This window comes from Symphalangus syndactylus, chromosome X, assembly GCF_028878055.3.
Source record: "Symphalangus syndactylus isolate Jambi chromosome X, NHGRI_mSymSyn1-v2.1_pri, whole genome shotgun sequence".
Lineage (NCBI taxonomy): Eukaryota > Metazoa > Chordata > Mammalia > Primates > Hylobatidae > Symphalangus > Symphalangus syndactylus.
In genome coordinates, this window is record NC_072447.2 from 55,372,447 (window position 1) to 55,387,496 (window position 15,050).

A 15,050-nucleotide genomic window follows, 5' to 3' on the forward strand; every position below is an offset into this window, starting at 1 on the left:
ACCTGGAAGGTGAAGATTGCAGTCAGCTGAGATTGCGCCACTGCACTCCACCCTGGGTGACAGGGTGAGACTCCATCTCAAAAGTAAATAAATAAATAAAAATTCAAAGTATCATCTGTAATAGTAGTTATAAGAACAAGGCTTTTAAGTCAGATTTTCTCCCAAAGGGCAGTGAGGTAAATTTTCTACTTTTCACATATTTTTCACATAAACTGATGTGGCTAATGCTTTTAAAATGGTATCTTCAACATGAATTTCCATCTGTAATTGTGTTTTTGTATTGCAGTTAGGTAGATAAGCATGGACCTTTTTCCACAGCAAAGTATCTTATCTATTTTGAGATTTGAGCTTTGTTTAGTTATTTAGCTTTATATTTGGCTAAATACAGGTGTTATCCCCATTTTCCATATGGTAGAAATGAACCAAGAAAGTGCAGCAGTTTTGCATTGTCAAAAGAGATGTAATTCTTCCAGTATATCACCTAGATTCAGACAATTCCTTATTATTGAAAACTGTCTCTAATTTTAGTTCTTTGTGGTTTAAGTAACATAAACAGTTCCAGTGACTAAAGGACTACCCCATAAGAAAGAAAATCCCTTGTCTGATGAGTACAGTCCCTGAAAAGCCACTTCACCAAGAGTATCTTTACAGTTGTGACACAAAGTAAACAAAAGAATCTTGAAATATTTGGTATTACCTGGTATTGTAATCTTAATAGTCTCATATGATATGGATAAAAATGCATGAGATGAAGCTGGCTACATTTTATGAGGGTAGTTTAAAAACTTCTTTTGAAAGTGAGGTTTCAGTTCTATGGAAGTTTAATTATTACTTACCATGAAATGAGGTTGTGTCAAAATACGCTTTAGTTCCTTTGCATCATTATTCTCAGGGTAACATGAAATTTCTTCCAATACCTAAAAAGTAAACAAGATATATAATAGTACAAACACGACACAAGATTTACAAAATGTTAAATTCTTTTAAGTTAAAAATTATGAGTGGATTTTTATGGCAGGCAAAACAATTATTTTGAAAAACTTTTCATTTTATTCAAATGTTATTAATACATAGAAGAATAGTATTGATGGTAATAAAAATGAAGCAAATTGTTCTAATAGTCTGTCAACTATAACCTAAAAGGTTATTGAAAAATACAAAACAAAATGACAAGCCTGCAACATATATTTATTACAGATTTATGAAACTTAATGGAAGAGTATCTCTGAATATCTTTTTCCAAACTCACCATAAAAATCAATATGGACAAAAAGTTAATAAGAAGTTTTCTTTTATATTAACAGCACTGCCAATTCCCTTTAGAAATGTCAAAATGACACAGGCACAAATAAAAACGATTTCAATAACAGTACTAATTAATTAGACTACTTAATTAAGAATACACAAGTAATTTTTCTTTAAGTAACGTAGAAAATGCAAAAATGCCTGCCGGATCAATGTTATTCCCCATAATCATCTGCCCACACAGAGAAGTCATGCCTCTGCTAATGGCTCTTAGGGTTAAACGCCAGGGAGCCTAAGAGAACAATTTTTTAAAGCCTTATTTTCTCTTTCCACTCAAATTTTCTTCACTAATTAGTCATTAACATTTTTCTGCACAGGTAAAAATGGTTGTTTTCAAATAAAATTGTTTTCAAAAGTTCTCCTTTACCACCAGGATGGAGTTTACCTGTATAAGTTATTTATGGGACATGAACCCATGAAAAAGCCTCTGTTCTTTTTCTGAGTAAACACCTGCTGCTATTCTAACTGCATATGGCTGGATTCAGAGGTTTGCATTACACTCAACTGAATTCCAACCATCAAGCCAATCAAGGATTGCTTCAGCACAACTGGATGGCAGGATACATCCAGGAGGACTCTCACCTCAACCTGTGAAAACCATAAAAAAGCTTCCTACTGGGGCAGGAGGGGGATGTTGTGAGGTCACATGGCCCGAGCCTTAGATTTTAGCATCATAACTAGAATGTTCTGTGCTACTCAAATACTGCCTCAGGGAAGAACAAACAAACAAGCAAAAATGACAGAGCTTTCTTATCGAATACTCTGGTCATTAGAGTGCTGGTTATGCTGTTAATTCATATTGTTTCAAGATGATAAACCAATTATCCTTGGTGTATTTTATGCTCCGAGTTTCTCTACTAGTGAAATGAGAGGACAAAACCACATACTCTTCTCTGGGTCCTTGCTCCTCTCCTAGTTTATTTTTAAATACAGAGGTGTAGTATTTCCACCTAAGCAGGGCTAGGGGGAATCCAGCAGGTTTTCACTGTCCAGTTGAGCCAAAGAATTGTCCCCAGAGTCTCTCTGCTTCTATCTGCGTATTGTGAAGACAGGGTGGTGATTCATGCCTCTATCAGTGATACCTTAATTCCCTTCTATGAGTCCTTGGTGGCGAAGTCAGAGACAACCCCTCCAAGCTAGTCCTGACCAAGTGGGCAGGCCAGGCAGCCTCCACTGCATGGGTCTCATTTCTCAGTGAACATACACCATCTTCCAGTACAGACTTTGTGTTTAAAATCTGGTAGGGAAGGGATTATGTCCTTCATAGTCTTTCATACAGTAATTTCACTTTATAAGAAATAATTTTTCTAAAAGAAAAATGTTTATTTGCACAAAGACTGACATGATCAAAAAATGAAAAAAAAAAAAAAACCTATGTGTCTAACAATGGGAGAATTGCTAATATGTTATACTTTAATAACAGCAAAGAAAAATATTGCAGTCATTAGAAGTTATATTTGTAAAGATCAAGTAGAAACATGGAAATATGCTTATTATATAACAGTAGGTTAAAAAAAGACACATTTTGATTACAACTATAAAAAAATTTATATGCAAATGGAGAGTGACTGGAAAACGATATATAAAAATGGAAACTACTGTGTTAGGGTGATGAGATTATGGATCTATTTTTATTTTCCAAACTTTCTGCAATGTTGTGTTTCTATCATAAATAGGTTTTTAAAAGTTTGTGACAGATATAGCCACATACCTTGACAATTTACAAAAATGACTTCTTTGAACTCAGTATATTTAATTGCTACAGAAATTTAATTAACTTTCAAACATTACCACCTTCAAAAAGCAACTCAAATTTTTATAGCATGTCTATTTCTACCAAGTGTTGTAAAATAACTTTCTTTTTTAAAAAACAGAAAAAGAGAAGTAAAATTGATGGTAATGTATTCAAGTTTACATCGCAGAACCAGAACTAGAAATCTAGGCAATATTGCCGCAGAGATCTTTTTTTCTTTTCTGTATGTTCAGTAATAAACTTAGAAATGCTAAATCTGAATATAATGAGTCAAATTGTGACTCCAGGAAAACTGCCTCTTAATGTGCAACAGAAATGTCTGCAATAAGGTAGCAAATATGATGATGCCAAATACTTCTATAAAATATATCACTTACCTCTTTGGCTCTCTGTACTGCATCGCTTGGAGGATTCCTGATTTGTGGTGAAGACTTTGTGTTAATTTTGTCATACAGCTAAAAAGCAAAGAAGAAAATCCAGTAAACACTCACAATTCTTTGCTAAAATTCAGAGCTTCATATTTATTATTTCACTAAACAATATTTTCCTTTTAAAAAGGCAGGCTGATGATTTTGGTGGGATCCTCTTGGTAATAACCTCTGAATTGTTCCGTGAAACTTGTCAGAATATGAGTCTTATGCATATCTTTTCAAAAAATCACCTTTAAATAGATGAACCAAAATTCTGTCAATGTGGCAATTTCCTTGTCATTTAAAATTCGTCAATATTTCCTCAATCACAGTGTTTGTTTCCTCTGACAGAAGCAACTTTCAATAGCATGAATACAGAGTAAAATGAAAGAATGCTTTCTGGCCAAGGCACGTCTATACGGAGTAAAATGAAAGAATGCTTTCTGGCCAAGGCACGTCTGGAAGAATTTTCACAGAAACCTAAATCTTGGGAAAGGGCAAACCCAACTCCTTCTAGGAAAGAATGTTCTCACAAAGGTTTTATGGTTGTTTTACTAGGGCTGTTCATTAACAGAATCAGTGCTGGTATCCTTCAGCAGGAAGTCAAGGACATAAACTTTTTTTCTTTTGACTCTGCCAATTCAGAGTGGAGAAAACACTGAAAAGAAAGTAAATTTACGCTGGGCGCGATGGCTCATGCCTATAATCCCAGAACTCTGGGAGGCCAAGGTGGGCAGATCACCTGAGGTCAGGAGTTCGAGACCAGCCTGACCAACATGGCAAAACCCTGTCTCTACTAAAAATACAAAAAAAATTTGCCGGGCATGGTGGTGGGCGCCTGTAACCCCAACTACTCGGGAGGCTGAGGCAGGAGAATTGCTTGAACCTGAGAGGTGAAGGTTGCAGTGAGCCGGGATCACGCCATTGCACTCCAGCCTGGGCGACAGAGCGAGATTCCGTCTCCAAAAAAAAAAAAAAAAAGAAACTAAATATATTTCTAAAATTCCACAAACCTAAATGATCTAAAGTTCAGCTTTCTGAAGAACATACATTTAATTCTTTTAGAAATACAATTAAAATATTAATTTCTACCTCAACTAAAGTGTTTCATAGTCAACAGTCTGCTTTGAAAAGTGAAAAGTTAAAGATGACCTCGGCTGTTGTGAACACTTCTATTTCCTAACTTCTCTAAAATAGGTGGGGATTTTTGTGGTCGGTTTTATTCTTTTTTTTCTTCACCTACTCTGTACACCAATGCTAGTTGGGAAGTCAAATACTGACTATAAACATTCTTCAGATTATAGTCAGATATGCTTATACTAATGCAAAATAAATTTTTATGACTTGTAAATATTTGGGCCACATCATACATAAAAATGTCTAACAAAAGCAATGTGAAGATAGAGCAGGGACAATTTTTGAAATGATGTATTAGTTAAGAAAGCACTACTAAATCAGAGATTAAATAGTATAAGTAGACTAGCAAAATGCTGCTCTATTTAAAACATTATATTAACATTTTAGGGAAATGGTGATTTGTGGCTGGTCCACAAAAGTTTGCCCAGATCCCTGTAAAATATATGTGGGCAGTCTCCATCTTCTGAATGCTTTCTATCTCTAAAGAAATGTCAATGTTGTAACTGGGATCATATTTTCCCACAAAAATAATGTTATAAATAGTGATTAGGTTTCCAGACTAGCCTATAGAAATGAATTGCACTGCATGCATCCAATAAAAAATAGTAAAACAACAAAAAACCACCACCCAAACCCAAACAAAATGCAAAACCAAAAAAACTAAGAAACCATAAAACACACATACACACACACACTACATTACATTTGCAAGATGAATAAGTTCTAGTGATCTGCTGTACAACATTGTGTCCATCATTAACAATACTGTATTGTGCACTGTTTTTTTTTTTTTGAGACGGAGTCTCGCTTTGTCTCCCAGGCTGGAGTGCAGTGGCTCAATCTTGGCTCACTGCAGGCTCTGCCTCCTCGGTTCAAGCGATTCTCCTGCCTCAGCCTCCTGAGTAGCTGGGATTACAGGCGCCCGCCACCACGCCCAGCTAATTTTTTTGTATTTTAAGTAGAGATGGGGTTTCACCATGTTGGCCAGGCTGGTCTCTAACTCCTAACCTTGTGATCCACCCGCCTCGGCCTCCCAAAGCACTGGAATTATAGGCGTGAGGAACCATGCCCGGCCAACAATACTGTATTGTGCACTTTAAAATTTGTTGAGAGGGTAGAGCTCATGTTAAGTGTTCTTATCACAATTAAAAAAATACATAACACTTTAAAAACACATTTTGTCACCACCTGATGTGTCATAATATTAATTATCAAGCAAAGTTTAAATAATCTAAGTGAATACATAAAAATATTTTTATAAAATCTCAAACCCGGCTGGGTGCAGTGGCTCACACCTGTAATCCCAGCACTTTGGGAAGCTGAGGCAGGCAGACTGCTTGAGCCCAGGAGTTGGAGAACAGCCTGGGCAGCATGGCAAAACCCTGTCTCTGCGAAAGAAATACAAAAATTAGCCAGGCATGGTGGCATATACCTGTATTCCCAAGTACTCAGAAGGTCAAGGCTGCAGTGAGCTATGATCGCATCACTGCACTCTAGCCTGGGTGACAGAGCAAGACTTTGTCTCAAAAAAAAAAAAAAAAAAATCTCAAATCTGTTTGAGAAAAAAAGCAAATTTAATTTGAGGCTTTACAGGTTGATAGCACCATCACTTTATAATGTCTAATTCCATGATAAACTGTAAGTTTTGCCTTTTTCTTGATCAAGAACTATTATTTCCAACATTTTCAACTATGATTATGGTTCGTTTCTATTTAAACATTTAATAAATGCACATCAATTTTTCTCACAAAGAAAAAATAATCCCACAACTCCCCAAATTGGAGACAATTTTGGGCCTGGTCTTACTATGTCAAATACAGTTCCTTAGGTCTTATATCTGTAATTTCTTAAGAACGTGTGGCCGAATCAGATGTAGTACTTATGGAACATAGATTCCTGGACCCCCCTCCAGACCTACAACATCAGAATTTAAGAAGGAGGTCCAGAAAGCTGTGCTTTAATAAACTCCTTAGGTATTTGAAAATCTTATGTCCAGTGCTAACTTTTGAGAGTACTAATAGTACTACTAATAGCAACAATATTACTTTTATTGAGCACTTACTAGATGATAGTTACTAGTCTAAGCTCTTAACATATACTCATTCATTTAACCTCAAACAATCCTATGCAGTTGGTTACCCCTACTATTCTCACTTTAAGATGAGAAAAATGAGGCACATAGTGGTCAAGTGAGAACCGCTGTTCTATCCGTACAACTTCATAGATGGCACACAAGTGCCTGGAATCTCTTTTAAGGCACTGCTCCAAGGAAGATACTCAGACCAAATTTTCTTCCATGCCTTTGGTCTGGTCTGATCCAGTTCAATCACCTAAATCAAATTAAATTCACCTAAAGTTCAGTGGAAGTAGTGGCAGGATGAGGGGGAGGTGGGATGCTTAATGTGAAAGGCAGATACAATGGGAAGGAATTAAAATATGGGGCTTCTACCTGAGGTGGGGGCATTGGGCTCTTCTAAAAACTGCAGCTCTCAAGTCCTAGAAATTGCGCCTCTCAAGGCAGCCACAGGGTAGAGAGGATGGTGTCCATGTGGCAAAGAATGGACTGTGAATCTCGGCTGCTGGCTCATCAACCAAAAGGGCAAGTAAGAACTGAAGCAGGAGGGAGTGAGGAATGGGCTCATTTTGTCACTGTCAGAGAGAAGTGACCCTTTGTTGGTTCATCCACATACCTATCCACTCAATATTTATTGAAGTCTTACTATGTACTAAAATGTGGGGTTCTATGTACTAGGGATACAGAGATTAAAAAGATGAGAGTTTCTGTCTTCAAAGGGCTCACAAATTCCAAAAATCTGTATAACCAAAGGCCCAGAAATATATGAAGGATTCATCCCTTTGGAGACCTGAGAGTAAGTAGTTTGGTCCCCAGCAATAACAACTGGCAATGATCTCAGTGGGCAACCCGAAGTTGGAGAGTATCTTGATGTATATGCATAGTATGTCAGCCTTCATTTCCCCCCACCAACTTCTATATTTTTGTCTTAGAGACTCGAAATACTTTAGTGATATCCATAGCATATACAAAGCATTTGAGAAATATGGCAAAGCAGGTAAATAAAAAGTCATCAATGGAAAAAAGTTCGAATGCAATGTAACATTGAAGTGTTTAGTTAGAAACAGTGCTTTTGGATTTCTCATTCTCATGGGTCATCTGCATATTACATGCTGCCTGCAAAGATATGCAGGACTCAAATTTCAAATCTAGGTAGAGTTTTGTCAAGGTCTGGGGCAAATGAGAGGTAGCTGGGTTTTGAGAACAAAGGAAGACTGCAGCTTGTCTTTCTTACCCTTTACCCACCCCCCATTCTATCATATATAAAGAATATATAAAATGTTATTTGGGACCTTACCAGTAGTCTTGGACTTTCAGCTAAAGCCCAAAGCTAAGGCCAAGAAGAAGTAAATGGCACTGAACCTGCTATGAAGCTGCTAGACCACTTCTCCAGTGCTTGCTGAAAGGCAGTCAAAATGGCCCTTCCATATTCACCCCAGGACCCCTCTTTCTGCCTATCTGGGATTTGTAGGAGTCACAGGACTAAGAAGAGCAACTATTTGATTACTCCCTTATCCTTCTTGTTCGAGAGGAAAGGAGAGGGGATTGCACCCTCCCTCATACAAAGTGAAGGATGGTAGATGCCCCAAAAGAACCACGCTTAGACACTGGAGGTGCCAGCCAGAAGAGCTCACTATCTCATTCTCTGGAGGGATGCTTGCTGAATGTAGCAACTTATAGGCCCACCTTGGTACACTAGGAAGGATCTCTGTGTGAGAGAGAGTCCTTGGGGCAGCTTGACATGTGCCATTTGGGGTCCTAAGCAAAAAGAGACTGGTGCCTGCCTCTTTCATGGCTGGAGGCCGCCTGGGGCAGGCCATGCTTGTAGTGTATGTTGAGTTAAGCATGTGTGTGTTTCTCATGAGTCAAGGAGACACTGCAGAAGGTAGCCTGGCTGGAGCCATCTGGGTGCAGCCCTGCCCAGGAGGACAAGAGGACTCAGAAGTAAAAAGCTATGTGGTAACCCCTGGGGGCAGGGGACGAGAACATGTTTCTGAGACCAGGTGCTGAGTATACTGACGATGCAGAAACCACATGTCTGCAACTCAGGACAGAGCCAACACTGGGGTGTCTGCCACACCAAGGGCATCAACATCCAAGAGGGAACTGAATGTCTGAGGTACATTATTATAGAACATGCTGTTTAAGTGGTTCTTTTTCTTTCCCACGACCAGACTCGGGTTCTCTGACATTAGGTAACAGCCCATAGCGTGAGGCTGAGTACACAGTAGTGTTTAAGAAATGCTTCCTCTAGAAAAAATAAGTATTATATTTGGACTAGTACATAGAAATTGTAAATAGATTTAAAAAAAATTCAGAGTAACATAAAATAAACACATCAGGAATATTTATTTCAGCTTGTTTCTTTAGGAACTAGATATTATTTCTCTTCGATCCTGCATGTGCAGTTAAAAACTTTCCCTCAAAATTAAGAAATATGTTTTGACTATATTTAATTCTTTCTTTTGTATCTTTTAAGTCTGACTTACTTTATACAATTTTCAAGGTAAAAAAGACCTTAGGGCTGGGTGTGGTGGTTCATGCCTGTAATCCCAGCACTTGGGGAGGCCATACGAGGTAGGAAGATCGCTTAAGCCCAGGAATTCAAGACCAACCTTGGCAAGATAGTGAGACTCTGTCTCTACAAAAAATAAAAAAATTTGCTGGGTGTGGTGGTGATTGCCTGTAGTCCCAGCTACTCAAGATGGGGAGGTGGGAGTATTCCCTGAGCCCAGGATGAGTGAGCTGTGACTGTGCCACTGCACTCCAGCCTGGGTGACAGATTCTGTTTGGGGTACCAAAAAAATAAATTAAAAAAAGGAGATCTTAGATGTCAACATGATTCAACTCCTCCATTTTAAAAAGTCAAAAGCTGAGTTCCAGTCAGGTGAACTGTCATGGTCAGGGTCATACAGCCAGAGTAGCAGGGACCTGACCCTGCCCTGCTGATATGCTGTCGTTTCTCTCATCCAGATTTCCTCAGCTTGTTACTAGAATTCAGTAATACACAATGCCTTGTGCCAGGGAGATATCTTTGGCAAATACTTGGGAAAAAAGCTGTATAAAATTCTATTTATAGGCTTCAGGGAAAAAATACACTCAATATGATTTGAAAACTATTAGCTAATCAATTACAAGCCTTGCCATGTTAAAGAATGTCAGGATTCTCACCTGAGGTGAGGAGTTTGAGACTAGCCTGGCCAACATGATGAAACCCCATCTCTACTAAAAATACAAAAATTAGCCGGGTGTAGTGGTGCATGCCTGTAGTCCCAGCTACTAGGGTAGCTGAGGCAGGAGAATCGCTTGAACCCGAGAGGCGGAGGTTGCAGTGAGCCGAGATCACGCCACTGCATTCCAGCCTGGGCAACAGAGTGAGACTCTGTCTCAAGAAAAAAAAAAAAGAATATCAGGATCCTAATCCTATTCTGGCAAGATAGGAAATATTTTAGGCTTTGCAGGCCATATGGTCTCTGTCACAGCCACTAAACCCTGTTGTGTTTTATGAGGGCGGCTGTTAATAATCCATAAATGAATGAGCATGGCTGTGTTCCAATAAAACTTTATTTACAAAAACAGGTGGCCAGCTGGATCTGGCCTGAGGGCCATAGTCTGTGAATCCCTGCTCTAGAAGCTTAAATTCAAGTTGTATTGGAATGACAAAATGTATTTCCTTTTGCTATTTGCTTTCCTGAAATTTGAAGGTATCAGGTGTATTTGTAAAGCTGAGGTGTGAAGAGGGAGGAAGAGAGAAGGAAAAATGTTAATAAATTATCCCTAGAGGGAAAACAAGAATGAATCTGTTACTGTTTACTCTCTTTTTCTAATGAAATTACCATTACCCAAATTCAGCACTTTCTATTAAAAAAACAAAAATACATGCACACACAACACCAGGGCAAAACAAGGAAATGTGAACAGCTGCAAGGGAAACAGACTGTCTCATATTGTCTCACAGATAGGCCTGCTCTCTGCAAATCTCTGGCACTGAGTCAGATATGACCACACATAGCTACACCGACACGCTTCATTCATCTTTCTGTCTTAGGAAGTGTCGCCACAGTTCCATAAAGAGACCACATTCTACATTTGACATGGGTTTTCAAATGAAGCGGAATAAACTTGGTGGTGATATTAAATTCAAATCTCCTGAGATTGTACTTTCAAACATAAAGATGATAAAATCAGTTAATATGTCACCTTTTATTTACATTCAAAGTACTAAAACAAGTTTCATTTTTTATCATACTCCATTATATCACATTATCTTCTGATTTCTTAGTTATCAAATAGAAACCTGTGTTTTGCTCATAGTTTATGTGCAGTATTTATCAAGATCAACATTTAAAATGGAATGCATGGTAAGAAGCTATAAAATAATTATCACTGAGTTGTATGTCCCACTAACTTTTCTTGCACAGAGAAAACCAAATCTAAGCACCAGAATGTATATTGTTTGAGACAAGTTTATAACTTTTGCAACTATACTGTAGGCATAGGCTTGTAGGGTTGCAAAGAACATTGATGTTCATTAGCAACCATCATCTTATCACTTACTTTATAGATATTGAAGAAGTTTCCTGCTGGAAAAGAATGAAAGTTTGCAAGAATCAAATATTTAGCTGCAAAATATTTAATGAATGTGTCTGTGATGATCCTAATAAAACAGATAATAACAGTGTGCACGGAATTACACTGTGTAGCAATAAAGAACATTGAAATAACTTGTTCTGGAAACACTGACTATCTTATTAAGAACTTTCTTCAGTTTCTGTTAATTACATGGGTAAATAGGAACAAAGTTCCAATGTCACATCTTTTCAGTGAACTGAGCAGATCAGCCATCAATACATAACAGGTATTTTCTCATATACATTTGAAATTGAGCAAAATATTAGGGAAAGCTGATTTAATACTGAAACACAGAGAACTGAGATTCAATTACTGTACTGGAACTGATTTTCTGAAGTTGGAGATCACAGAAAACTTTGTAAGATCTAAAAATCTATTTTTCTTGCCCAAGTTTACATATAAACTTGTTGAGGCCAGGTGCAGTGGCTTGTATCTGTCATCCCAGCACCTTGGGAGGCCAAGGTGGGCAGATTGCTTGAGGCTAGGCGTTTGAGACCAGCCTGGGCCACATGTGGAAACCTCGTCTCTACAAAAAATGCAAAAATTAGCCAGGCGTGGTGGCACACTCCTGTAATCCCAGCTACTTGAGGGGCTGAGGTGGGAGGATTGCCTGAGCCTGGAAGGTCGAAGTTGCAATGTGCTATGATTGCATGACTGCACTCCAGCCGGAGTGACAGACCGAGACCCTGACACACACACACACACACAGACACACACACACACACAAACACACACACACACACACACAAAATCCTTTCAAAGATCCTTGGCATCATTAAACATGATGTAGTTCAAGCTTGGAGAAGAGCAGTATATTTAGCAGTGGCCTAAAGATTGCATGATGGGCAACGTAAGTGTGAAAGAAACATTGCAAAACTTAAAATGGCATTTTCTTTTTTTTTTTTTTTGAAACGGAGTCTCGCTGTTGTCCAGGCTGGAGTGCAGTGGCGCGATCTCGGCTCACTGCAAGCTCTGCCCCCCAGGGTTCACGCCATTCTCCTGCCTCAGCCTCGTAGCTGGGACTATAGGCACCCGCCACCTCGCCCAGCTCATTTTTTTTTTGTGTTTTTAGTAGAGACAGGGTTTCACCGTGTCAGCCAGGATGGTCTCGATCTCCTGACCTCGTGATCCGCCCGCCTCGGCCTCCCAAAGTGCTGGGATTACAGGCGTGAGCCACCACGCCCGGCTTAAAATGGCATTTTCAAAAACTTAAGGAGCTATAATTAAACACTAGGAAGAACTTTTTTTCTTTTTTCTTTTTTTTTTTTTTTTTTTTGAGACGGAGTCTTGCTGTGTCGCCTAGGATGGAGTGCAATGGCGCGATCTTGGCTTACTGCAACCTCCGCCTCCTGGGTTCCAGCAATTCTCCTGCCTTAGCCTCCTGAGTAGATGGGATTACAGGTGTGCACCACCACTCCTGGCTGATTTTTGTATTTTATTTTATTTTATTTTTAGTGGAGACAGGGTTTCACCATGTTGGACAGGCTGGTCTTGAACTCCTGACCTCAGGTGATCCACCCACCTCGGCCTCCCAAAGTGTTAGGATTACAGGCGTGAGCCATGGCACCTGGCTGGGAGAACTTCTATAACTTGTCCTTCTTACAAATCTAAACACAATTCTGTATCATTGGGATATTACAAGTTACAAAAAGAAATCAAAATCACTCAGGTCATTTTTCTTTTTTGACGTACAAAGAATGCCTATCCTACCTGTACCAAAAATTGTTTTTCTTGAAATTTTATATTCTACAAAATTGCTAAAAATCAATTTATTTTAAATAGTTGAAAGCACTCAAATAATAGTCATACAGATGACTATCTGCATGGAGATAGCAAACTCCATTCATTTGAAGGGAATTCATTTGAAGATTTGAAGATTTCATTTCATTCATTTTGAAAATTTCATAAATCTTAAACTAAATTTGTTTCTCATCTTAAAAAGTGTATAATGGGATGGCCCAGCCATCCCATTACTGGGTATATAACCAAAGGACTATAAATCACACTGCTATAAAGACACATGCACACGTATGTTTATTGCGGCACTATTCACAATAGCAAAGACTTGGAACCAACCCAAATGTCCAACAACGATAGACTGGATTAAGAAAATGTGGCACATATACACCATGGAATACTATGCAGCCATAAAAAATGATGAGTTCATGTCCTTTGTAGGGACATGGATGAAACTGGAAATCATCACTCTCAGTAAACTATCACAAGGACAAAAAACCAAACACCGCATGTTCTGACTCATAGGTGGGAATTGAACAATGAGAACACATGGACACAGGAAGGGGAACATCACACTCCGGGGACTGTTGTGGGGTGAGGGGAGGGGGGAGGGACAGCATTAGGAGATATACCTAATGCTAAATGACTAGTTAATTGGTACAGCACACCAACATGGCACATGGATACATATGTAACAAACCTGCACATTGTGCACATGTACCCTAAAACCTAAAGTATAATAATAATAAAAAAAAAGTGTGTAAATTCCTAAATCTAGTGACTGAAATCAAGGAGCAAGAGTTCCACCCTGGAATTTAGATTTTCCCTGGACTAAGGTTCAGGGCTGCTCCCAATACCATGGCCCAGTTTGTACTACATAACTCAAGTTGAAGATGGACATGTAATGGACAACTGCTTACTGTATTTAGTGGCCAAGAAGAATGTTCCTGGATGCTCTTGAGTTAGGTGTTCCAGGAAAGCTTTAGTTTAATAGCTTAGCAGTGAAATGCTAGCTTAAATCAAGTTTTGGTAAAATCATGATGGGGAATATATCCTTACTTGAAGGTGCAAGAAGGAGTGCAGCTGGCCTAGTAATACGCTGCTCTAAATCCATTATTAAAGTTTTCTTCTGTCAGCAAAAAAGGCAATTAAAAAATCAGTACATCTGGGCCAGTACAAGATTTCCTGAAAAAGCTGCAAACATCCTTCGGATCCTGACAGCAAAAGAAACTTTAAGGAGGCCCTTGTTTTGTTCAGGTTTTATTTGTCTGTGTACAGGGCTGCTTTGTTCTAATCTTATTAGAACATTGCACTTACAGGGATTTATTTTTGAATTCAAGAAATTAAGACCTGCTTGACCTCCTAGTTCAATCCAAGAAGACTGTGCGTTTGGTGGCCTAACAACATAGGCCAGTGTGGCAGATTTCTGGTCAGTTGGCAGCTATTTCTGAGAAACTCAAACACTGGCCTCAGATGACCTAGCTTGACTGTTCTCTATGCCTTTTTCAACTGGGCAAATAACTCTAAAATTACGCCCTGTAAAACACAAATCATAATGCCTATTCTCGAGCAAAAGAAAGCATGAGGAAAAAAACCAGTTACATGCTATAATATAGGCAGATTTTATTTTGTTTTAATAAAATCTTCTGAAATATGGTACTTTTTAGTATCAGATACAAGAGCTTCCCCAACTATGAGAAATTTTCACTATGATATTAATTTCCTTTCTATTTTTTTAAAGTGTTAAAATCACATTTCCTAGCTTGGCTCTTCTTAAGCAACTACAAGAGTTAAATGATATTTACATTAAGTGAACATACAATTATTAATGTGCTGCTTTAAAAGATAACATTTATGTTACATTAGGTGTGTCAGATAATATTTTATTTAATTGTTTTTGGCTTTTGCTAGCATTTTTATTTTGCATAGGTAAACACCAAGCATTTGTACTTGGTGTAGCTGTAGCAAAAATGAATTTCTGTCATGAAAAATTTAAAGAGAA

The 15,050-nt window shown here is 38.4% G+C and overlaps 1 protein-coding gene across 16 annotated transcripts in view; it reads right to left on the reverse strand.

Annotated features, from left to right (window-relative positions):
• CASK (calcium/calmodulin dependent serine protein kinase) overlaps window positions 1-15,050 on the reverse strand; it is a 402,784-nt gene that overhangs the window by 71,694 nt on the left and 316,040 nt on the right. For all 16 annotated transcript variants that reach the window (XM_063634517.1, XM_055269150.2, XM_063634519.1 and 13 more), the window contains 2 exons: window positions 3,436-3,513; window positions 837-917 (listed from right to left, as the gene is read on the reverse strand). In XM_063634517.1, the coding sequence (XP_063490587.1) occupies window positions 837-917; window positions 3,436-3,513 (159 nt within the window). The remainder of the gene's footprint in view (window positions 1-836; window positions 918-3,435; window positions 3,514-15,050) is intronic.